Below are 25,096 nucleotides of genomic sequence, written 5' to 3' on the forward strand. Positions count from 1 at the left end.
AAATAAATATAACAGGACAGAGACAAGTTCCTACAGTAGTGCTATTCTGCATCTGAAACTGTGAATATAGCAAGAAACAAGAAGAATCACTTTTTTATCTGGTGCCTTGGGAAGTTCTGTAGTCTTCCTATAATTCCTACATGAAATAATGAAAAGGCAGCATTGAATTGAGAATGAAAGAGATACAGTCATACAATTACATGAATGCAAGTAAGTAAAAGGTGAATGGATTTGATATCATTTTTTTAAGGTTGCACAGTATTTTGTTTTGAGTAATGATGAATTAATTTCTAATGTGCTTGTCTTCCGGATTTTGGATACATCTATCCATGTCCAAATTCTATTCTTGACATGAGTTGTAACAGAATCCTGCTTGTTTTGAAATGTTAAAATGCAGTTAAAATGCCAACAAACAACATTTAGTTATAGAACACCAGCAGTAGTGAGGGATGCATATTCCAGAATGTGTCCTTCACATGTCTTCATCTGAGCATAAAAGAGTCTTTGTGATTCCTTTTGATCTGAACCAATAACAGGTGCCAGGTTGACTCCCACAGTTAGTACAGGGAGTAGCTGTGGGAGATGTCCGACATTCAAGGACTTTAGTCATTTATGGCCATAAATCCCACAATGATTATGTGTGTATGCGTGCATGCATTTTATGCAGGTGTTGTACCAAGAATTCCAGCCACATGATAATAAATTATTACTTCATATTGGAATGCATTGGAGCAGAACAACACAATGGGTTCAGTTCAGGGCATAATGCAATTATTTGATTTAATTGCAAGCTTCCAAGTTACATAAATAATTAAAAAAGAATAATAATAACAACAATGTTATTCTCTTAGTTATCAGTGTCTTATTTTGGATTTGTATGAGGAGCCAGTAACTACCCTTTGTGTGAACTTGTGTCTCCTGCAGTAGTCTTCATAGTACTGTCAATGTGACTTCTGGTCTGATACAAATAAGAAAATCTGTATTATGGAAGTGACTCTTTTTGGTTAACCTGATATGGAGATTTAGTATGAGACAAATGTTTGCTTTTTTGTTTAGTTTTTTTTAGAGATGGTTTGTTCTGTTAGTCTGGGTTTGGGGATTTAAATAAACGTATGTGTTATAACTAATTATCGTTTGCATACTATGTTAGTGTATGGCCACAAACATCTGTCATTTGTTTCTTTATTGCCTAGCATTCTTTGCTCTTGACTTCTCTCTCTCTCCTGTAGAACATCCTCTGTTTCACACAACTGTGTGGACAAGACAACAATGTTAAATATCTCAAGGCCAAACTAAGATAAAAAGGCAGGTTCCCAGGCTCTACAGCATCCTTGTCTTGTCATTCCTATCTCCTCCTCCAACCAGGAAAAAAGAGCCAACCTCAGTCGCCAACCCACCATACATCTGTATTGAAAGTAGTTGTATTGTAGATTCAACATGTCCATCACAGTCTTTGTCATGACGGTCCTGCTGAGCTCTTCACTGGTGATGACATTTGTCCTGAACACTTCTGAAAGAGAAACTGACAGGAACAACAGGTTAGTATTATTACATGTCTCTAAAACTTTGGGTCAAAGTAGTATAGGTCTTGGGACTTAATACTGCGAGGCACATTTTCTGAGTAGTTTATAATGTCCTTTCCTTGTCTAAATGGAAATATACTGCTGAGGCCAATCTTTATAGGATTGCTGTTGCTACATAATCATTCAAAAATAATATTGGCTGTCATTAATTATTAGAACATCTATAGCATATTACAGTGTGAGTTCAGTGTTTGTTGAGGCCTTTTTAAGGGACAGAGGGAGATTTTGTTTCTGGCTGTGACACAATCCAGAGTAACCTGATATTTGAAGGGTCACGACTAGTTTGTTGGAGCATGTTGAGAGAACCTGTTTACGATTGGCACATACTGGCACACAGTAGTTTTTCTAAAAGATCAATAATTAGCACACACAATGACTTAGTTTTGAATAAGGGACATTTGTTTTGAAAACATACATCTACATCATAGACACACATCTATATGAATCTTTCCTTTCTTTAAAAAAAAACTTCTAATTAACATGTAACATGCTATCTAATAACATATTACCATGTAATGCAATGGTATCATTGATGCTGGCCGTCTGCAGGTGCCAGGAGCCATTGCAGTCCATAAGGAAGGATCTCCTGGATGCTCTCAACCTGCAGACTGAGCCACGTCTGCCTGCTGGGTGGCTGAACAGTGTCAGAGACCAATGGATGTCCACTTTCAATGCCATGACTCACAGAACCCAGAATGGGACAGGTAGGTCGATGCAGCATAAAAAAAACAGTGCAAAACACTTGAAAAAACAATTCAAGCATAATTTGTTTCATTACAAAAACATTTCCAAACTTGATATGACTCATACAACTTTAACTCTAATTTACAACCCGTTTTTGCAGGCTCTGGCTTAACTGTGACACCCAGTGCTGAACATAGCACTGGCTTTAAGTGCTGTCAGATGTCTTCACAGATCTTCCTGAAAGGTGTGTGTGTGTGTGTGTGTGTGTGTGTGTGTGTGTGTGTGTGTGTGTGTGTGTGTGTGTGTGTGTGTGTGTGTGTGTGTGTGTGTGTGTGTGTGTGTACGACGTATGTGCGTGAGTGTGTGTGTGTGTGTGTGTGTGTGTGTGTGTGTGTGTGTGTGTGTGTGTGTGTGTGTGCACATGCATGTGTGAGGGCGAGAGAGCGAGAGAGAGAGAGACAGAGACAGAGACAGAGACAGAGACAGAGACAGAGACAGAGACAGAGACAGAGACAGAGACAGAGACAGAGACAGAGACAGAGACAGAGACAGAGACAGAGACAGAGAGTACTTGTTTGCAAGTAGATAACTATGTAACATAACCTCCTATTTATGTGACAGATCTGGGCTGGGACAACTGGGTGATCTATCCTGAGAGCTTCAACCTTGTCCAGTGTGCATCCTGCAACCCTTTGCTGGAACCAAACAACCTGCGCTGTCCATCACACACTCCTCCTAATGCCAAGTACAACTCTTCACAGGTATAACAAGACAAAAGGTTCTTGCAGATGTAAAAAATTGTGTCTGTACAAATTTAACGACTTCTGCATCACAAGTGTCATGTACTAGGGTTTACATTACAAAATAAGGGAGTCCATTTTAACTTGACTAAAATTCAAGAAATAAGGCAATAACCAAGAGGAATGGAATGAGGTGTGAATAAGTCAGTAATCAGTCATACAGTATATGCAGTGTGTGAATGTGTGGAATGTGCTGTGTGAGTTTTGTATAAAAGGTGCAAAACTAAACAAAAGGGTTAGGCCAGCTCAGGCCAGGTGGCAGCCCAGACAAGACCTGCCTCTAGAGAAGAAATATAGAAAGTGAGGGTTTCAATGAGAGGTCCTTATAGGCTACTCCCCCAAACCCCCGGTGTACTCAGTTCGTCTGACAGCCAGCTCAACTCTGGCAATCACCAAGGCAGAGGGGCAGGGCCCAAGTTATTGATAGTGTTGGGTTTTACATTTTTAACCACAGGCATTGACATTACCAAGCAACCAAACGGATGACACCCCCATAACTTCAAAGCCTGATCCAACCCTACAACCCCTCCCTCTCACTCAGATCAGATAACACAGGGAAGCTGTCTGAACCTTCCCTAAAACACCAGGGACAACGCTCCACACATCCCAGACTCTTCTCTCATTGCAGTTAGAATTGCAGACTCACTTCCAATTTTCTGCTGTAATCTGAAGACTCACCTCTTCAGACTCAACCTCAACCCTTAGCACATGACCTAGATATGACAACCATGCAGACATACCGTGGTCATTTGTTCTCATGTTTTTGTTACTTAGGCTTGCTTTTCTTGACCACAATGTTAAAAATGTACATGTATTACATAGCATGTTATTTAAACAGATGTTAGGTTCATTGTTTACAGGTATCCTTTAGTTTCAATGCACATTTGATAGTGAATTGTTAAACTGATGCTAGGTTATTGGTTTACCTGAGATCCTAGTTTACTGAAGCACTATACTGTCTCTCTGCATTTGATGTATGTGTTTACCTTGCTTAATGTAAGTCGCTCTGGGTAAGAGCATCTGCTAAATGCCTAAATTGTATATTGCAAGACAAATCCCACTAATGGTCCGTAGAGTGCTGCTCCTTACACCCACTGGTTACATTTTAGCCTTTGCATAAGCCTGCAGGGTGGTCGAGGGCAGTAAATGGGATCCAATGGAGGGAGCGGAGAAGGGGGGAGACATGTGAAAAATGTGGCTGGTTGAAGACCAAGCTTGCTGTGATTCCAACCAATAGCAACCACGTTGCCGTTATGTGGTCAACACAATATCCTGTTTCAGTTAGACACTTTCGTCAGGAATAATCACTTGTTGCAATGCTATTGCATTCAGTTTGGCGGTGTGACTCAGCACCTGTGATACAGATGATCTCTGCAAGCATGACACAGAATATCTGAGATGACAAACGCCCCAAAGCAGAGCCTAAAATACAGTTATTACAAGAACATAACATTGAACATTTCAATGCATAAGTTAAGATACCACAGTACAATCCACAGAATCACAGTACAATCCACAGAATCATCCATTAACATATGAAACTAAATGCCACAGGGAGGAGGCCGGGAGGTGGAGGGAGTTTGAACACTGACAGGCTGTACAACATATGACACTCATGTTTCACCCTCCCCCCCCCCCTCTCATTCTTTTATGCCCAGATGCCATGCTGCCAGTCCATCTCCCAAGTAATGATGCCTGTCCTGTACATGGACGAAGGTGGCACAGTTGTGATCTCCTCTGTGCAGCTCACCCGTACATGTGGCTGTGTCACACCCACCCAGCTGCCCACCGAAGACTAAGGCTGGTTTTAAAGTCCTGTGCATGTCTGTTAACTCCTGTTAACTAGTGCACCATGTTGTGTAGAATGTGTAACATCTTTGCATTTTAATGCGACAGAAAAACACAAGGTCCATAAATAATGTAAAATATTGAGGAAAATATAATGCATGCACTTATTCCTTCTCACTTATTGTGTTTGTATTACATTTTATATTATTCCTTTGAAGATGGATAATGTGATGGCTATCAGTGGAGCACAATGGTTGAACATAGTTTAGCTTTAAATTGATGATATCAGATTGCATCACTTTTACATCCTGAAAGTCCCCAATCTAATTAGTTGTTGAAACATGCTGTACAAGCTGAATATCTCATGCAATTGATTTAAATTCATGTGTTGTTTAATTTATTCTAAATATGAATCCAGAAAAGATCATATATCTGCAAAAAAATATTCAGTATATCAATTTAAGGTCCTTACTCTCTATTTCGAAGAATAGAGATTGACGGTGTTAAGTTAAATATATGTTGTCAGTCTAGCTTAAATATTTTTCATGTGCACACTGAAGAGAGCTATTTCAGGCAGCCATATTTTCCAACCCTACATGGTTAGGAAATGGCAAGGCAATAAAGCAGAAAAAGAACTAGTGTTCCCTCCAAAAATATGTGGTTATCCCCAGCCAAATGTTTTCTCACCAGTTGCGTCTACAATCACTGTGTATAACAGCCATTCCTGAATCTGACAACTACCACATTGTGTTGAAGGCCAAAAGTCATCCAGTTGTATAGGGCAATTATTTGTGCAATCCTATTTATCACAGGGATATGTAAAATATTATATATTATCTCATTACATAACCAACCATTTCAGTCACACTGTGGGATGTTTTACCACATCTGTTTTGATCAAATTCAACAGATACCTTGCACATATTCTTTGAATAAAGATGACTACAATAAATCTATTGTCAAAGATGTGCTGTATATCTATTTTCTCACAGTGCAACTTACTGTAATCTTTGTTTATAATATGGTAATGTATAATCATAGCTGTCTAGTGTGCTATACACAGCAAAATCCAGAATGCTAATTTAACTCTGAAAGTGTGAACATGGATCCTTATGGGCCCAGCCACAAATCTGGTACAGGCACAGGAACAGGCACAGGCACAGGCAAAACCACAAATGCCTGTTGAAAGCTCCCTTTTGAAAAGGGGATGGTCCATTTTCAAATTTTTACCCTCATGGGTTCATTTGTACACTTTCAGAGTGAAATTAATACTCCCGATTTTGCTGTGCAGTATGTCAGAAAGTTCTCGAGGGAAGGGGGGCTGTGGGGCAGTGGTTGAAATGTTGGCACCATGGATTGGCACAGTGCTCCAGAAATGCAGGCGTTACTCAGTCATCACAGTCTATTGCGCACTTCACAAAAGGTCTTCAACATTGTCAGTCGCTCTGCATCCATTTTTAACTCAAAATATTTATCCATCTTTTGCTGCAATGGAAATATCAAGATTTGACTCTTGAGTTGTGTATGCAATATATCAGTTCTTGACTGAAATAAAACCAGCACAAGACGACAACAAGACCAGGAACCATATAATTGCTTCATCTTTGATGTTATGTTGCTGCCGGAAAGGATGGCAAGATATTTCATAATTTGGGTGTCCTGTGGCATGCTCTCTACCATTCTACTAGCTGAGGGGAAAATTGTGTGCACAAGGGGGGAGCGTTTGCTGAAAGAGATGCCCAGTGACATGACATTGCCCACTCACTGTTTAATGGAGTGCTCAGTTTCGACCTTTCACAAAAAAATGCAGCTTCAGGATAATCGGAATATCCGTTTCAACGATTGCACAGTAGGTGAGTCACAAAATTATTCTCATAGTGCGTGCTATTCAACTAACTTGAGCTGGGTAATTTGATGAAAATGCATATCTATTCTATTAATAGACTATCATCACTTGTAAATGTATTCATTATATCAAGCATGTCGTACCACCACTGCCTCATATCAAATTACATGACACATAGTTGTAAGTAAGCAAGATTATACTGGCTTCTTTTCACAGGAGACCACGGAGAATACTGTTGGCCTATGGATCTACGATGTTACATTGGAGAGAGTTTTCAACAGGCCTTTGTGGTGTTGCCTGTGGATAGTTCTGTGGCTGGACAGGAGCAGATGGAACTCAAATCAACTGCCCCCATGGTTGCCTCATTTACTGTACACAATAGCTCCACAGCACTTACTTGTAACTGTGGTCTTTGCTATAACGTCACACACACCTTCAATACATATCAAAGCTATCAAGGGTTATCGTTCTGTGTGCAGATTGACACCCAGCAGAATGCCCTGGATGACGGAATCCTTAGGTGTGCACCTTTCTTGGTCACCTTTTGGCAAAGACAGCCAAAACAAGAAGGTGGAGGGTAGAAGTGTTTAAGTACAGTATATACACACACACACACCCATTAATGATTCTGGTTGGTTCTAATGTGTCTTAACTAATTTAGCTCAACTACAATAGCAGGGCAGACACGAGTACCTACAGTAGTGCTATGATGCATCTGAAACTGTAAGCCTTGCATATATTATAACTACCTATGTAGTCATTAGTGTATTTTGAATTGTCACATAGTATGTGCACACACACTGTGTCCTTCTACTCATGTTCTTTACAATAACTATGGGCTTATTATGTGATCACATGGTGAGTGTAACCCTATCTCAGCATCAGAAACATCATTTCATAGTGTACCATTATAACGAGTACAGTCAATACATTTATACTGAATAAGCTATATTAATATAATGGGTAGACACCTTTCCTTTGCAATTTGTCTAATCTGTTAGTTTAAATGTGATAATGATATGATAAACCAAATTATTACATTATGTGATCTGTTTAATTACGAACCAAATGTAAATGGTATTTGGCGTTTGTTTTCTTTGATTTTGAAGCAAAACGTTTTGTTAACTGACAAGTGATAATTTTTGCATTGTGTTCATTAGTTTGGTTGAAATGTTTCTCAAAATTCTTAATTGCTTTAACTGGAAACCATTCAGACTGCATCGTTTAGGCCTTAAGGAGTCAGCAGATTGTTGGAAGTGTCGCAGAGGGCAAGTTGCTTCATGCTCTCTGGCAATGCTCTAAGATTCATGAGTTTTGGAACAACATTCATCATTGTTTGAAGGAGATCAATAGCAATGATTTTGAAGATTATGTGTTTTGGGTGACCCAGTGGTAGTGAGGGGTTCCGTGAATGCAGAATTGATCTAATCAGCTTTGATGGTGGGTAGACAGACTTTAATGAGAGGATGGAAGAAGCTAGGAGTCCCATCTTATCAGGAATGCTTTACAGAACTAGGAAAGGTAGCCTCGTATGAACAACTTTTTTTACAGAAAACATGATAGATGGGAAGATTGTTATAAAATGGGGGAAATACCAGATCTACATCTCTAAGGATAAATAAAAGGGCGAAAGCATTGTATGTACAATCAATGTAACAATACATGTTGTGCAGGATTGAAGACATTGGTGAATAGTAAATCGATCTCTGTAGGTACTCAGTTAATCAGTTACTTTTATGTTATTATTTTATGTTGTGTTTTTTTGTGTCTTAAATGTTTTTTCTTCAATATATTTATGTGTATGTTTCTATGTATGTATTACATGTATATGTATTTTCCTTTTAGTTTAATTCTATATATGGGTATATATCAATGTTAAAGATTTTTGTCTTTTGTTTTTGTTATTTTTTATTATTGTATTGTGGCTTATGTTTCTAAGAAGTGTTATTTTCTGTTGATTTGATATGCAAAATGGCCTATAAGATTTTAGGACAGGCAAGAAATTAGGACAGTTCGGAAAATTATGGTGATACAATATTTTCTATTGAATTGTTTTTGCATTGCGGTCAGTTTGATTTAAATGTCTATCAACTGCAAATAATGTTTAACAATAGGAAAGACTGGCCTGGACCGCTGGCATAGCGGTCCGGGCACCTAGGCTCAGTGTAGCCTGACAGCACGCCGCGGGTTCGAGTCCCGATCCCAACGGCCTTTGCTGCATGTCACTCCCCATCTCTCTCCCCATTTCCTGTCAGCCTACTGTCCTGTCAATAAAGGCATAAAAGCCCCAAAATAAATCCTAAAAAAAACAATAGGAAAGACTGTTTTTGCACTGTGATTTTAATTGAAATGTCTATCAGTACAGTAAAATTGTATATATTTTAATAAAAGTGTTTTTACTTTTTATGCAGTTGAATAGATTGAATTAATGAAAGATCTTATACTTTTACTAGATGATCCAGATGAACTCACACTGATATGCCATCAATCACTTCAAAATGTAAAGACCTGTGCTGCTATATAATTGAAGGTTTCCATTTTTACCTATGCCCCTCTCTTCCTGTCTAACGTGGTACCTGTATAAACTTAACTTTGTTAGTTTTGAGTGGTATTTATCGCCCATCACTTTATGTACATTGGTACTTTGTACACCTGATCTCAGAAGTAGCATGAATGTGGCTACACCTGTGCATTAATGATCTTTATTCTGAAGAAGGCATGGATGCCAAAACATAAATTAATGTGTTTTAGGATCTACAATGCAATGTGCAGACTAGATTTTTATTGTAAATGGTTTTCCAGAGAATCTTATGTAGTGTAATATAACTGCAGCATTTATCCTTATCCTATTCAGCCTAAATTAGGCCTTGTATTAGTAATGCAACACTTGTTTAGGTCTACGAAGCTTATGGTGAAAGCAGAGGTGATAGAGGAGAATGGGTCAAATGGGACAGCCGGACACTGACAGGACATGAACACCCACGTACAAAACATTCTGCATAATAACTTACAACAACCTCCCTATGAACTTTGTCACAGTTGTGAGGATTGCGGTGTACAGAGTGGAGGACAGACTGCTGAGGCACTGCTGGATCAGGTGCTGCATGGTGGTGTTATGAGCCTTGACAGATGGACAGAACTAATGGTCCAACCTGCATGACCCATGTTCCTCACAGAGGTGGTGTCAGCATGCTTCAGGGGGAAACACACTGGCACAAATCTCTACAGGAACATCACCACGAGGATGAGGGATCAGATTTCAGAGGTGAGTTTAGACATCATGACCAGGCCACAGCCCAAAATGTGTCAGAAGGACTGAAAATACATTTATCCAGACTACCACCATCCCAATGCACTTGGTACATTTACAAGTACAAGTGTGTATCTTTGGTGCCATCTAGTGTGAAATAAAAAATGACAGTGAATGTGTTAAGTATATTTCATCAGCATCATACTAGTCATTATCAACCTGCTTGAGAAATCGTTAGCACAATTTAGGGCAATTAACATTTTATACGAATTCAAATTGTTATATAATTCAAATAAAGTAGTGATTACCTGATTCCATATAGACAAAGCATATTCGGTAGCCTAAATATAAACAGAGACATGTGAACTAAATTAATTCAACTTTTTAATGTACTACTACTACTTAATGTGTAATTACAATTAGGGCTGCACAATATATCCAACATTAACCGCCATCGCAATATACATATTGCAAAAGTCTGCTTGAACTGCAATAAATTGTATATTTACGTGGCATTTATTCACACTCTGCATATCTATACATTTGGCCAATCACTCTAATATCACATCAATTATTTTTATTCATTTCAACAATTCAGGTATAAAGGATGTTTTTGTTTAGATTAGAAGAAAATATTTTAAGGGGCGTAGTGAGAAAGTGTTTTGCTAAGTTGGTGGTATATATTCAGTGCAAAAGCAGCAGTAGCCAGGTGCATTATTTCAGTGTGTGCATACAGTAGGCTATTCGTTGTCTGGGTTGTATGTTAGCAGCAAGCCTCAAGCAGAAAGACATTAAAACTGTACACTTCAAAATGTGTTTATTTATCGTGAGTCATATTGTCATCGAAATATTCAACAGTCTAATCACATATCGAATATTTTCCTAATATCGTGCAGCCCCAATTACAATGTCATTTTTTTTACACCAATATGCAAGCTCTCACAGCAACCATTTACACTAAACTAATCTTGCACCCATGACAAACAGTACAGTGAGTAGGTGGATTCATGACGCTTTCTCTCCGATTGTGGCTTCCTGTTATGTCTATCCACCCACATCAATAACTTCAAATAAACGCACAGAGCAAAGATCAGCATGACATTTTCCACCATTGACAAAGGTACCAGCAATATGTCTAGAGTAAAAAGGCCAAGCTATTTGTTTGATTGAGCGCTTACTTGTGTCACAGGATTAGCTATTAGAGCCCATCAGAAACTTGGGTAAGTAAACCCTCTACAAACAACTTGATTTCACTTTTGTGTATCACACTACTTGAGCAAAAATAACTGAGCATAAGTCGTTAGAATGTTTATTCTAAGAAAGAACAAAGTATATTAACGAAAATGAGAGATTTGTATTCAATTTGTATTAATCAACAAAGCAGAAAAGTATCTGCTCAAATGTATTAAAGTGTTTTTGTTTCTAATGGGAACAATATCGTTTTGCCAGATTTGTGTATTACATGAGAAGAAAATACATCTCCTGCTCCAGACTGCTGTAAAGTGTTGCTGATCAGCCGAAGGAGTTTCTACTTATAGAAATAATAATTCATCTTATTACATCATTTAGACCTATTCTGACACTATGGACACAGTCGGAAGCAACTGCAGCGTACCAGCATCTGAGTACCAGTATTGGATGTTCCCTATAGTCTACAGCATGGTTCTGCTGGTGGGTCTACCAGGTAACCTGGTCGCCCTCTTCGTCTTCACCTTCAAGATCACACCACGTACCTCATCCAATGTCTATATCATCAATCTGGCTCTGGCGGACACCGGCATCCTCTGTACCCTGCCCTTCCGCATCCACTACTACATCAACAAAAACAGTTGGGTCTTCGGAGATGCGGCATGCCTCGCCACAGGGATCCTGTTCTACGCCAACATCTACATGAGCGTTGCCTTCATGACCTGTATCTGTGTGGACCGTTATGTCGCTACTATACATCCACACACCTATTTGAGGTTGCGTAATTCCTGCTGCTCTGTTGGGGTGAGTGTGGTGCTGTGGGCGGTTTGTGTAGTGGTTGTGTTGACTTTTGTCCTCATGGGACCTCTGGAAACAAAGGACACGGAAGGGTCCCTCGGCCATAGCTGCTTTGAAAACCTCGCCCAGGATGAGTGGGATAGGCGTCTGGCGCCGTACATCCTGCTGGGCCTCATTGGCTCCCTGCTGCCTTCTGGAATCATACTGGTTTGTTACCCACTGGCTGCTAGGCGCATTTCACTGATCCGTACTATAACGTCCCGACGAGCCCAGAGGGTCATCTATACCCTTCTGGCCATCACCCTGCTCTGTTTCTTCCCCTATCACTTGGTCAGTTTTCTCCACCTGCTTCTACGCCAGGGGTTCATTGAGCACTGCTCCGCTGCGAATGCCATCCACATAGCCAAGCGGGTGACTACAGCCATGGTCACCCTAAACACATGCCTGGACCCCTTGCTTTACTATGCCATCACAAACCACTGCAAATGGAAGCCGCTGAAGCTCAAGTGGATGTGGGGAAGGCTTGGGAGGGCCAGAGGAGTGTATACCATTTCAACAAGCTAGGTGGATTTAGGAGGACACTTGTGGTTCGTCCAAATTGATAGCTTTGACGTCTGTGTTAATGTATATTCAAATTCCACATCACATACCGTACTCACGTAGCATGTATAAAAACAACACATTTAACACAAAAATAAATGCAAGTAATTCTAAACTGTCTTTTTTTAATATAGGTTTAGTGAATTTGGTATTTGTACAATATCCAAAGCAAAAATCGACCTTACAAAATGCGAATTTACATGTCTTATTCCTAGGCCCTTGGGCAGGTACATCTAGATTAACAACTGTGAACTTCTCTCCAAAGATACAAACAAAAGATCCCCATCTATAAAATATGCACAATTTCAGGGAACATTTAACCCCTTGAAGACTCTTCACTTAGGAAAATTGACCCAAGTTGGCTCTGTACGTGGTCTGCTCTTTTCCCCCTAATCTCTTGCTGACCTACAAGCTCAGAACACAAGCTTGTAGATCTTGGGTCATTTATGTGCCTACGCTGGATGACCTTCATCGCTGATGTGCAGTTTGATCATCTTCACACATTTTTGGTTTCTGATATTTCAGCACAATCCAGAAGGAAGCCCTTTTTTCAGGAGAGTAGAAAGGAAGCTCCCCAGGTCTTCATCCTGACAAAGTAAAGCAGAACAGGAAGTTAACAATAAGCACTGTAGGAGAATATATTTGATTCGTCTTTGAAACTTATAATTGGTAAGTTGCCAATAGTGACTAATAGTCTAGCCGAGAAGTAACAATATCATTACATTTCAAATGACATTATATTGCTAAATCGAGGTAAATGTTAACTTTATAAATAAATGTTCCAGTTTAGAACAAATCATCAGTATGATTCATGCATTAATATCTTGAGGTTATAACAAATGTAAAAATACACTATGTGTTCAAAAGTCAGTGCACACCCTATCTAATGGTGAAATCGTGGCTGCTATTCTAATAATAGCTCAGATTTATATAACGCTTTTCTAAGTACCCAAAGTTGCTTTACATAAATAAAAGGAAGGAACCATCTAATTAGTGCCCTTTGTTTCAGTGAATGGAAAATATTAAATGCTCCAGCTACATAATTGTGTGCTTCCAATTTTGTTGCCACAATTATATTATAAACACTGAGGTTATAGATATGAAGCGATTAACCTTAACCTGAGATCATGAGGAAACATTGTACACACGTTTTGGTGTCAGATACCATGCTTGACACGTCACGGCTCATCCAGCACTCTGAGTCTGGGCAGATGCACAACCACAGAGCCCACCATTACAGTATGTCTTCCACTGGCTGACACCCACTTACTAGAAAACAGTTTGAATATAGTCTCCCTCTGCTTTCAGCTCTTGAGTTTTAATCACATGACCCCCGAGCATCCTAATTCTAGGCATGTCATAATAGGGTCAAATAGGTGATCTACAAGCTCAGATCAGCTGATGTGAACTTGTAGATTAGCTATTGTCTGTGAAGACATTTAGTGTTGTAGTAGTGGGACAAAAAGGAGCACGCCAAGTACAGACCCCTGGGGGACCCCAGTCAACAAAATATATAAGGTTTAAGACTTAAACCTTATATATTTTACTTTGTAATACCGGATCTTTAACCACTTAAACTTTAAGTGGTTAAAGATCCGTTATTACAAAGTAAAATCCAGAGTGATTTAAAGTGTGTAAAAATGGCCCCATATAATAGCCTAGATTTAAATGAACACTTTGTATTTCAGAAAAAAACTATTTTGGCAAAATTTGCTTTACCTGATAACTCCAGGAGAGCAGGAGGACCTTTGTGTTGGTGTCTTCAGCTGAAGATGACACTTTGATGACTATAGATTCCACCATGACCGTACTGTCAGGGAGGTGCTGGATGGTGTAACCTTTTAACACACTGTAGCACAAACCCACAATAGAATACCAAGGAATCATTTCACATGAGTAAAAGTGTAATAATCTACCGTTTTGCCCCACTATATTTTATCACATAATTTAACATTTTATAACATTATTATTATTACTATATTATTACTATTAAGACAGTTGGAATGGAAGACTCTGACCAATGTAACACAGGGTTCTCTCTAGAGTAATTGGACTATGCGTGTAACAAAAATGCCTTGATCCCCATAATATTCAATATGGCAGAGAATGAAGAAATAAGAGCTAAGAAGAAAAACCTGTAAAACTATTATTTTTTAAATATACAAAAGGTAGAGGATGAAGGTAGGAGAAAAGAAGGAATGTGATTTATCAAGGAAAACGAAGGTAATGGAAGGGGCGATGTGAAATGTTACTGAATAACTTGTGACGCTATTTGTGGCCCTCCCATTCTCCCCTGCTGTGGCCCCCTCACCTCTTTAGGTGTGTGTAAATTCTGTGGAGTGTGTCAGGGTCGCTGTGGGGGTCCTGGAGCTGAACATGGCAGGTGAAGCGTAACTGGTGCTCGTTGAGGCCAAGTTCCTTCAAGGCCTGCTCTGGAGAAACCAACCTCAGACTCTATTCAAGGGAAGTTGAGAATGAATTGATTAATTGTCGTCCGTCAATCAAGTCCCATGAGACAGCATAACTGAACTGATACGATGAGGAAGAAAATAGAAAACAAAAAGTGAACAAGGGGAATTTTCTCTCACACATTTATGGGGCTGAAATAAGTGTCACACGTGCAAGTGTGAACCCTAGTGTTCCTATTCTAGGGGGCAAGATAGACCTCTGGGGGACTCCGGTCAATTAAGTATATAGGGTTTAAGTGGTTAAAAGTACTGAAGTAAGGTTGCAAATTACTAATGGCCCAGCAGGTTTATCCTCAATCATCTGCTGAGTGCTGCCAACTACAGCCTAAAATTGTGCTTTGTGTGTTTGTATGAATGACAGGACAAATGAGGCAGCATCATACTGTAGCTAAGCTAGAACTGCTTTGTAATCAAATATCTTGAGTTAATCATAGAATCCTTTCAGCCTACTAATTAAGATATTCTGTTTTCTGTGAAGTCAGAAAATCTACTGAAAAACATACGTTTTCTTTCATGATCAGCGTTCCGTGCATGGTCCGAGGTTTCTTTGGATCTGGAAGGGGCCCTTTGATTTAATAGAAAATAATGAATAACAAACAGTAATGTTAGGCCAATACAAATATTACCAGTTGTGTTAGTTGTAACTTTTGTATAACTGGATAGGATCTCAAACTGTAATGCATCACACAATACTGAATATTAGGCCGCAAAACTGGGCAAAAATCATACTGCAGTAATAACCTAAACATTTTGGAGCAACATTTGATGAATAGAGCAAAGAAAAGGGTTTTGAAACTGCAAACAGGACACACCCCCAAGAGCCATTTCCCTCTTGAGCAGGTTGAGTGAGATGTCCACTGGTACGCTAGGGTTGGTGGGGACAGTCACGGTTTCACCATTAGCTGGCATATAGCAGTTTATACCTAGAATACACAAAGACATCATACAGGTCATTCTCGTACACTGTTGTTAATGCTGAAAACCTGCTCCAAGCTGAAATGGTCTTACAGTAGCCCGGGTATTACTGGTGTAATTCAGTGATATTCAGAACAAAGTTAGTCATACATGTGCATATTACAGGATGTGTGTCCTTGCGGGAGCAAGGACACATATCCTTGTTTGTTTCTGTGAACTCCTCTGTTAGTTCTAGCACTGTCTGGAACAACAGTCTGTGTTCATCACAGATACTGTATTACAGTACTTTATGCAGTGATGAATACAAAAAAAAAGAACACTCACTCGCTGTGTACTGACATTTGCCAGTAGGCAAACTTCTCTTGTGTTGAAAAGTTGATAGTGAAAGCACTGTGTGATGTGTTTCTGGAAATGGAAAGCCTACCCAATAAATGTGTTTGGATTGGTCACTGAAATACTAATGGACATGAAATGCAAATACTTGCATTAAATGATGTCCAGTACTAAATTGTAGATGGGGATGCTGATTGTGCTCCGATTAGTAAAATGTTGCCGCAGGTGCTGGGAATCAAACAAGAATTCAACAAGACACACACCATCATAAATGAATAGGTGAATCTGGTAGAAGTGGGGAAAGTGAGGAATACGTCCTCACTTCATATTATTTTCTTTTGACCTCATTTGCTGTGATATGATAGCCTAACATTCATTGTCTTTTGGTGTATGTACACAATCATATGTTTAGGTAGATGAATGGTTACACAGACTGTATATTATGTTCTTTATTTTTCATAATCAGATCTGCCTTGTCTATTCCCCCTTATGGGCCAACAGCAATTACAGTAATGTCTAGTGTCTGATTGTACTCAACTGCATGAATTAACATGTATTGACTAATGCCGCCATCTACTGGAGGTTTACTTTTTAAGGCCAACTCTGGCTAACAGTGAGCTACAAATGGTTTATATGGTATAGGGGAGAAGTGATTGACTGATTGTCGACATTAACTACATATTGCCCACATTCGAATTTTAGGCTTCTCACTTCATGTCTAAATATGTTGATATTTCTAAAACATGTATAAATTCATGTCAGTTGGTAAGCTAAGATGCATTGTGATTGGACATACAACAAAATATATAGAGGTCATAGTGGTTAAAGAGTGAGGTTGCACTCACTGAACTCCTGTTCAATTTTGCCCTTGAGGAACTCCATCTTCACAGCCTCCCCATGGACCAGGAGCATGTTCCGAGGCTCTGCCATGAGGATGAGCTGCATGATGCCCTTGGCGTCTGCATGGGCACTGAAGGACATGTACTCCACCTGTAGCTTCACATCCAACTGAAAGAGACACACACACACTATAAAAGTAAATAAAAACCCTAAAGCCATTTCCCTCACATGAATCAAGTATTGTAACAGCACTTTTATTTTTATATTTAGTAGCCAATTCATTTCCCCTTTTTCTCCCAATTAAAACCATTATACCAATTCATTCCCCCCACTGCTGGATGCACTGCGGTGGATTCAACCACTAGACTCTGTGGGGATGGACAGGTGCTTTAGCCCTGCGCAAAAATGTCTTTATTATTTAACGTGTTTTTTAAAGATAACTTTTTTAGGGAATAAAATATTATTTAGACAAATCTGTATGGTACAGTATGTTAACCACTTAAGTCCTATAAACAGGGGTGCACATACCTTTTTAGGTCTGGTACGCAGAAGAGCACCTGGAGATGTGACTTGGTGCGCATGGTCCCGTCCCGTTTTGTCAACGGGGGGGGGGGGGGGGGGGGGGGGGGTCAGCATGGTGCCCACCGGGCAGTTTTGTCCACCGGGGGGGGGGGGCCAGAAAAAAAGGACGCTCTGCTTCTAAATTCCGCCGATTTTCGCCGTTTTTTTTTCTCATTCGCCGTTTTTTTTCCTCTTTTCGCTGTTAGGTAAAGCCCCCAAGGTTGGTGCCCTGTGCTGCTGCGCTGATTTTATCCGCCAGATTGGGACGTTCACGGCATATTTTGCACCATTACGGTGCGTTCATCTCGGTGACGAGTGCCTCTTAACAGCCGCTGCTGGCTGCGTGAACGCAGCGAGGCAATGCGAGGCGATGCGAGGCGACGCGAGTCATATCTCTACCCCTGTGCCTAATGGCTGTACATGGGGCTGACGGGTGCTTTAGAGTGATTGTGTGAGTGTGGCTTCAGGAAGTAAATTCCTAGCCTCGATCTCCAGGCTTTTATTTTTTAGTTTTGCTAAAAAATAAAAGCTTGGAAATTCCTGTCCCAGCTGTTGGTGCGCAAAAGCGCCTCGCGTCGCCTGATGTGGTGCGCATTTTTTATTTTGGGTGCGCATGCGCACCTGCGCACCAGTTATGTGCACCCCTGCCTATAAACTTCATTGTATGAGGGTAAAAAATAACCGATCTGCTTCACAAGCTCACATTGCGTCGCATCGTGACACGTTGTGAGCTTGTAGCTCTATTTTCACAATTTTTGGTATCGCCTGAAGCTCAAATTGCAATATCTCCCCTGAGCAAGCAGGTGTGCTCCGTTAGCTCAGGGGTAGACATTCTGGCACATGTTCAGGAGACTCAGGTTTGATTGGCGGTTAGGCAATTAATCTTATGGATTAGAGCTTTAAGGTATTTCTGTTTCACTGGATTATATGCAGGGAAAGACAGTAAAAGAGAGGGGATAATGGGGAACAAGAGTCATGAGGCAGCACCCATGATGTGTCCCATGATAGCGTACACAACATGTGACTTAATGTAGCAGTGTCAGCTGTTACTCTGTCTATACAGTATATTCCCATACCCTATTTGACAATAAAAAAAAACTCTCTTTTGATTTACCGTTTGTCTTCCCTCCATTTCTAGTTTCCGCTGCCCGTTCAAGATCTTGTGTCCAATTGTCCCTTGAACGCAATACCCTGGCATGATTACCTGGTACAAAGAAATTAGAAAAAGTTATATTTCAAGCGTGGTCTTCATTAAATAAGGTCTCCCTGTTCTGAGTGACACTCACCATGTTCTTCTCATTGCCAGCCCACTTCTTGAAGATTTGTAAAGACTGGCCAGCATGCAGCATACCTGGTGTGGCAAACACCACCTACGAATAAATACAGTATAATTCAGTTCAGACCAATGAATAATGTACAAATACCACAAAGTAATTTGCTGGGGAGAGAAAGAGAGAAAGAGAAAAAAAAACAACTGACGCACCATAGGTCCAGGATTATCCGCATAGGAGCGATCAAAGGCCTTGATGTGTTTGAATTCAAACATGTTTCTCTGTACAAAGGTTTTGCGAATCTTCTGGTTGGTCCATGTTATGAAGAGCTTGTAGTAGTGATTGGCCTTCTCTGTCAGCCCAGTGCAGAAGTACATTGGGGCTTTCAGATTCATTCTCTCCCTGTGTAATAAGAGGCAATAATAAGAAGTAGTTGTATAATTTACCTCAAGTTAATAACAGAGGACCTCTCTCTGTTACACCTAAAAACAGTAGCGTATTCAGTACTGACATGATCTAACATTCATAACAGACTTAGTGAATGGGTGAGCACAATGTCAAGAAGATTCTATTTGTACTCTGCAGGTCATTTGTGCTATCAGAGCCTGTAAAAGAGATTGATTGAAATTCTTTATTGACATTATATTACATAATACATATACTACATATATAAATTGATACATTATACTGTATACAACCTCATCAGGAGGCATAATTAAAGCTGATACTCACTGGTCCTTTCATGCTGTGTGTTTTATGTGTTGGGCGTAGGGGTTAGTTAATACATTAAAGTTGAAATATATTCTACACCAAAATAGAATTCCTGTGCTCTCTGTTACACTTCAATCTTTGTAAATGCCCTACAATCGTATAAATGGATACTGTGTGGAGATTTAAAATGTTAATCTGCAATTTACTGTCCAAATGAGATTTGCCAAATTAGAATTAACTTATGAACCATGAAATGTGCTCATTTATCAAATTACCCTGGGGCCTAGCTTTCACTTGGTCTCCCACTCACGATCAGTGCCATAAAATGTGTCATGATGTCATATGACAGTTTTATCTCTCGATTGTTGCTTTGAGAGAAACGCGTTTGTTTTCACACACCTAGACAGAAGGCAGGTTCACGTCTACAGAATAATACATATTGAGTCCTATCCCTTGCAGAGGGGAAATCCCTGTTAGGTTAAAGACCAACCTTACCAAAATGTTTCCAATAGGATGCAGAGTTCCTGTGCTCTCCCCAGGGCAAAAACTGGAATGAGAACCTACAAACAGAACATTAGCATTACCGTATATATATATATATATATATATATATATATATATATATATATATATATATATATATATATATATATATATACACACACACACACATACATACATACATACACACACACACACACACACACACACACACACACACACACACACACACACACACACACACACACACACACACACACACACACACACACACACACACACACACACACACACACACACACACACACACCGAGTCAAACTATCTAAACAGTTATATTTCAAAAATGGGCGTGACTTGGAGAGTTGACACATCTACAAGCTCACAATTGGTGAGAACTAGTAATCTTTTTTTACCTTTATCTTTTTGCCTACAATGACATGCCCATAATAGGGGGGCCAGGTTGAAGGTGGTTAATACATTCAACTGTACAGTGTACTTACCTTTCCTCCTCGTTCTACTGTCTCATGCACTTTCTTCAGAAAGTCCCTCTCCCTACATCGTTTTGAATCACGGATGGTGGTGGCATATGTGGACTCCGAAATGAGGAGGTCTGGACGACACTTATCAATCCATGCAGCCCTTCAGAAATGTAACATACAATATGTAACAGGTCAAGAGGCTGTATGTAGATAACCATAAGCCTTACCAGTGTGTATTTTCATAAATACCACTTACCCTAAATGCCTGTCAGGCGTCATGTTGTAATCTCCCTGAATGTTAAAGAGATTTGCCATTAAGACCATACTAATCAAATTCACAGATTCTAATGTAAGCCAGGCTTGTTTATACTCACAGTGTAGACCACAGACTCTGATCCTACTTTGATGTGCACCATGGCAGCTCCCAGAACATGGCCTGCATAGTAAGCCTTGATCTCCAGCTCATCGTCCACCTGCATTCACCAGAATGGAAAACTGTATGTCATGAAAGAAGCTGAGCAGCTAGTACAGTATAAAGTGAATGGATATCTGGACATATTAAAATGATGTGAGGATTGTACTTTGTTATATGCCAAACTATTTCACTAGCGTACATTGGGTCAGAGCCTTGATAAATGTCACGGCTGAAACCGAGCGTCATTTAAATAACACAGCCTTAAATATTCGTCAGGATATATTGATAAATGCTGAAAGTTGCGGTGATCTCGCCTTACGCCCATTATTTGATCTGCACCGCGTTGATAAATGAGGGCCACTATGTCTACTAGAGATTGACTTACTGTTACATATTTCAGCTTTGGAAATTAAATCACCTGTTTCCCAAAAAAGTATTTACATACTGTGAATAAAAAAGCAGCTTGATAGATTTTGTGTGTAGTCAGTCTATAATGTCAGTCATCTATGATGTATGACTCCATATTTGGGCACTGTTTCAGTCCGATCCAACCGCCATGATTTCCATTCGAAAATGAAAGTATGATATTTCAAAAAATATAAAACATATGTGAAAAGATTAACGCAGGGAAGTAAATCCTTGTCCTACTGACAGTCTACACAATACATTTGGTGCAGATTAGTCAAGTGGTTTGGAAGATTAGTCACGGACAGGCACACAAACAGACCCATTTGTAGATGGTTTGCCTCCTACAGAGCCACGGCGTAAAACAATGACTGCTTAATAGTAAGTAAATCCTGTGATTTTATATTATAACCTGCCAATCTTGCTGCCTGTGCTTTTTTTAAACAGTGCCGTCTTGTCGTTTCTGTCTATGCTGACTGTTGTAGAAATTGAGGAAGGATTGTTATGCTTTTATGGTTGTTTATATGTAGCCTTTATTCCAGTAGATTATGTTGTTCATCTTATGTTATTCATCTTTGTGCCCTATGATACAGTATATTTTGCATGGTATAAGAGCCATGTACAGCATCTTGTCCTTGTAACATGACAGTATAACTATGGTCTGATTCCTTAGAACTACTGTACCACCCACAGGCCTGTGTGTGTACTCATAGTACATCTCGCTTGACCACCCATGTATTAAAGCACCAACACCACCACCTTCTAAGTAGTTCCTCTGACCCGTTCATTTACAATTACAGATGGACCATGAATTATTTTGTGTGCTTATGTGCTTGAAAAAATAAATAAATATATATATGTATCGACATGTAAAATCTGCTGTGGATTAACTCATGACACAAACAGCAGTTTAAATGAATCACACAAAATAAACACTCCCGGTGTGTAAGGACATTTGTTTACGTTTTAAATAACTGTTTAAGTAATTCACCTGGACAGTTTGATGCAGGTTTAAAGGAATCACTTTCTTCATGCAATCTTTGATCATTTGCGACGTGAAGAAGTTGGTCTCTCCCTTTTTGTCAACAGTGATCTTCCTGAAGTCTTCCAGCAAAATGGGACAAATGGCCTTGGTGGGGTGGGTCATGTAGATGGGTCCATCGTACCCCACCATCTCACTCATGTACGGCAGAGCACCACAATGGTCCAGGTGAAAATGGCTAGGAAACACAGTAACATATAACATGCATCGCTATGCAGAACAACTGCACAAATATGATACTGTTTTTCTTTTACACACCTACGAGCCACACGTGTGTGTGTGTGCATAAAAAAGTTAAAGTATAGATATTACAAACCTAATGATTACGCAGTCCAGAAACTCTGTCAGACGTCCGTTTTGGGTTATGTAGGAGAAGTCAGGGAAGCGTCTCTGGAATGATAATACAAAAGTCTCAATCAGGGATTGTGTTGCACACTATTCTCTTTACAAAGGCAAGTCATCTACCAGTGCCCCATTCATTAAGTCATTATTGCATGAGACAATTAGCAAACTGTCAAATTTAAGACATGTACGTCTAGTGGTGTTTTTACTCTCGATCCCGAGCATTATGTACAGTATAGTCAGGACCAACCAGTGGCAGGATCTTTAAAAATGAGGTGAGACAGGAAACTAGGGCAAAAATTCATCTGTTGGCCATCAAATTAGAGTAGTATTGAAAGTATTTGTGTTTTCCACTCCACTACTGCTGCAGAGGTGTGATGGACATGTTCTGTGATGTTCTGATGTGAAGCAGGTATATCTTTTAAAAAAGAGTTATGTGTGATCCTCTAATAAGTCACCATGGTCAACTTCTATAGGTCAAGGAACAGATGTATTTTAATGCTTTATGGCAGGTATTCTCATTAAGTCTTGAATGGAATTCTGTTTTTAATTAACTGTTCTCATGACACTGAAGTACTCACAAAGGAGGCAGTTTAAAGGAAGCTGAACAGTTCCATGCACAGCCTCAAGCTCTGACTGCTGTGCGGGGGTCATCCCTATGTTCCCCTGGTTCTATGTTCCCCCACTAAGGTTAGGGTTAGGGTTAGGTTTAGGTTAGGTCCTATGTTCCCCGCTCTCCCTAGGAAAGCGGGGAACATAGGACCCGCACAAGGTACAGTCAAGACATTACGGCTAAAAGGATAACACGAAAAAGTCCTGGGGACTTGTTTCCATTGTGGTCTAGATAATAGATAGTTAGATCAATAGCATAGGAATTCCTCTACGTCCACATCTCTCCCCTAGACCTGCCCTCTGCCTGCCTCTGAACCTTTCAGACTGAGTGGGGGCAGGTGTCTCAGCTCCTGCCTGCCTGCTATGGGTCCTTTTACATTTTGTTTGTGTTTGTGTGTACTCCTAGAGATATAATCTCTGCTTCCAGACTTGGCAACTAGACTTACATCGTCATTGTATCCCATGTGCATCCCACAATCCAGCATGATGTTCTTGCCTCCCACTGACACAAGGATGCAGCTGCGACCAACATCTTGTCCAGCACCTTGATGAGACAGCAAGTAACAGGAAGGGAAGCAAAAACAAAAGTAGCTTTTTTTTTTATTTATTTTTTAAACTTGTGACAGGTTGGGTTAAAGTTAGCCACTTTCCAACATGGTAGCTAAAGTTAGTAATAGCTGAAGTGAACATTTAGACCGCTGTTGATATTTTAACGTTGGCTAGCGTTAGCTAAGTTAGCAACAGCACTTACCCAATGGTGTTACTTTGATTTCAGGCATGGTGATTCCAATCCAATCAATGGAGTTTATTAGATCGATAAGTGCCAACTATGTTAACCTGGGGGGTTGGCTGTTTGCACAGAATAACACTTTGTTTACAAATAGTTGTTTATTATGTTCCGTGTAATGCATCTGGGTACATCCATGTCCCTGTGTTCATTCAAGAGGCTGCTGGATCCCATAGCCCAGAGGTGTCGTCGCGGTGTGATTGGCCATTGATTGGCCCTAGTAAATTTGCGCCTTGGATCACAAGACGGTCATCTGTCATGGCCATCACGGATGAACTTCAACATAGTGTTGTTTGCACATTCCCCGTTTTTGGCCCGTACATCTACATAAACGTTCAGATTTCAAATATAAAGTGCTTACCCCATGGCCATGAATGTTAAAGTTATGTGCGGGCCCGCATAAGTACCCGTAGCTTCCTTAATGTTAAATAATAAAGCATTGTAATCCGATTGGTGGCCATTTTCTCCGCATTTTCGCGTATGCTTTCAACTACGTGACCCTATCGGTTGGGAGGTATATTGCACTCTGATACATTATAACTCTATGCGAAAATGGCCACCGATCGGATTAAAATGCCTTTAATTGAACAATACGGAAGATACGGGTACTTCTGAGGGATCGTACATAATTGTAACATCCGTGGCCATGGGGTAGGCCTAAGCACTTTGTATTTGACATCCAAACGTTTATGTAGATGTACGGTACGGAACGGGCCAAAAAGGGAGAAAGCGCAAACATTATGTTGAAGTTCATCCATGACTGCCTTATAGTCATGTATCAGGACTAGCGTCATTAATTAAACATGTAATGTAAATGAATGTATCTACAATTACCAAATGATTTAGATACGGCGTAAATGTTAATTATGTTTCTCC

At 39.9% G+C, this 25,096-nt stretch overlaps 2 protein-coding genes and 1 long non-coding RNA gene across 6 annotated transcripts; 2 read left to right on the forward strand and 1 right to left on the reverse strand.

Annotated features, from left to right (window-relative positions):
• The first annotated feature begins 6,168 nt into the window (after window positions 1-6,168).
• LOC311053761 lies at window positions 6,169-9,107 on the forward strand. The gene is made up of 2 exons (XR_014601675.1): window positions 6,169-6,708; window positions 6,918-9,107. It is a non-coding gene; the product is annotated as an uncharacterized lncRNA (long non-coding RNA).
• A 582-nt stretch (window positions 9,108-9,689) lies between these two features.
• On the forward strand, window positions 9,690-12,502 carry LOC311054478 (lysophosphatidic acid receptor 6). Of its 4 annotated transcripts, none has more exons than XM_084070482.1 (2): window positions 9,690-11,171; window positions 11,521-12,502. In XM_084070482.1, the coding sequence occupies exon 2, from the start codon at window positions 11,536-11,538 to the stop codon at window positions 12,499-12,501; it is 966 nt and encodes a 321-aa protein (XP_083926608.1). In that variant the 5' UTR covers window positions 9,690-11,171; window positions 11,521-11,535; the 3' UTR covers window position 12,502. The 4 variants fall into 4 exon arrangements, with proteins under 4 accessions (XP_083926608.1, XP_083926605.1, XP_083926606.1 ...); XM_084070479.1 differs by having other exon boundaries at window positions 9,690-9,966; XM_084070480.1 differs by having other exon boundaries at window positions 9,691-11,171; window positions 11,401-12,502.
• Window positions 12,503-12,582: 80 nt separating this feature from the next.
• On the reverse strand, window positions 12,583-24,379 carry ints11 (integrator complex subunit 11). Its single transcript, XM_084070478.1, has 17 exons — window positions 24,185-24,379; window positions 23,880-23,977; window positions 22,796-22,869; window positions 22,429-22,657; window positions 20,992-21,090; window positions 20,874-20,908; window positions 20,639-20,777; window positions 20,132-20,196; window positions 19,138-19,327; window positions 18,941-19,024; window positions 18,769-18,858; window positions 17,099-17,261; window positions 15,818-15,928; window positions 15,509-15,570; window positions 14,849-14,991; window positions 14,257-14,386; window positions 12,583-13,124 (listed from the first exon to the last, which is right to left on the reverse strand). Exons 1-17 carry the CDS (start codon window positions 24,210-24,212, stop codon window positions 13,059-13,061), a joined length of 1,806 nt encoding a protein of 601 aa, XP_083926604.1. The 5' UTR covers window positions 24,213-24,379; the 3' UTR covers window positions 12,583-13,058.
• Between the last annotated feature and the right edge of the window lie 717 nt (window positions 24,380-25,096).

The sequence above is a fragment of the Gymnoscopelus microlampas genome (genome assembly GCF_963454915.1).
Source record: "Gymnoscopelus microlampas genome assembly, chromosome: 10".
Classification (NCBI taxonomy): Eukaryota; Metazoa; Chordata; class Actinopteri; order Myctophiformes; family Myctophidae; genus Gymnoscopelus; species Gymnoscopelus microlampas.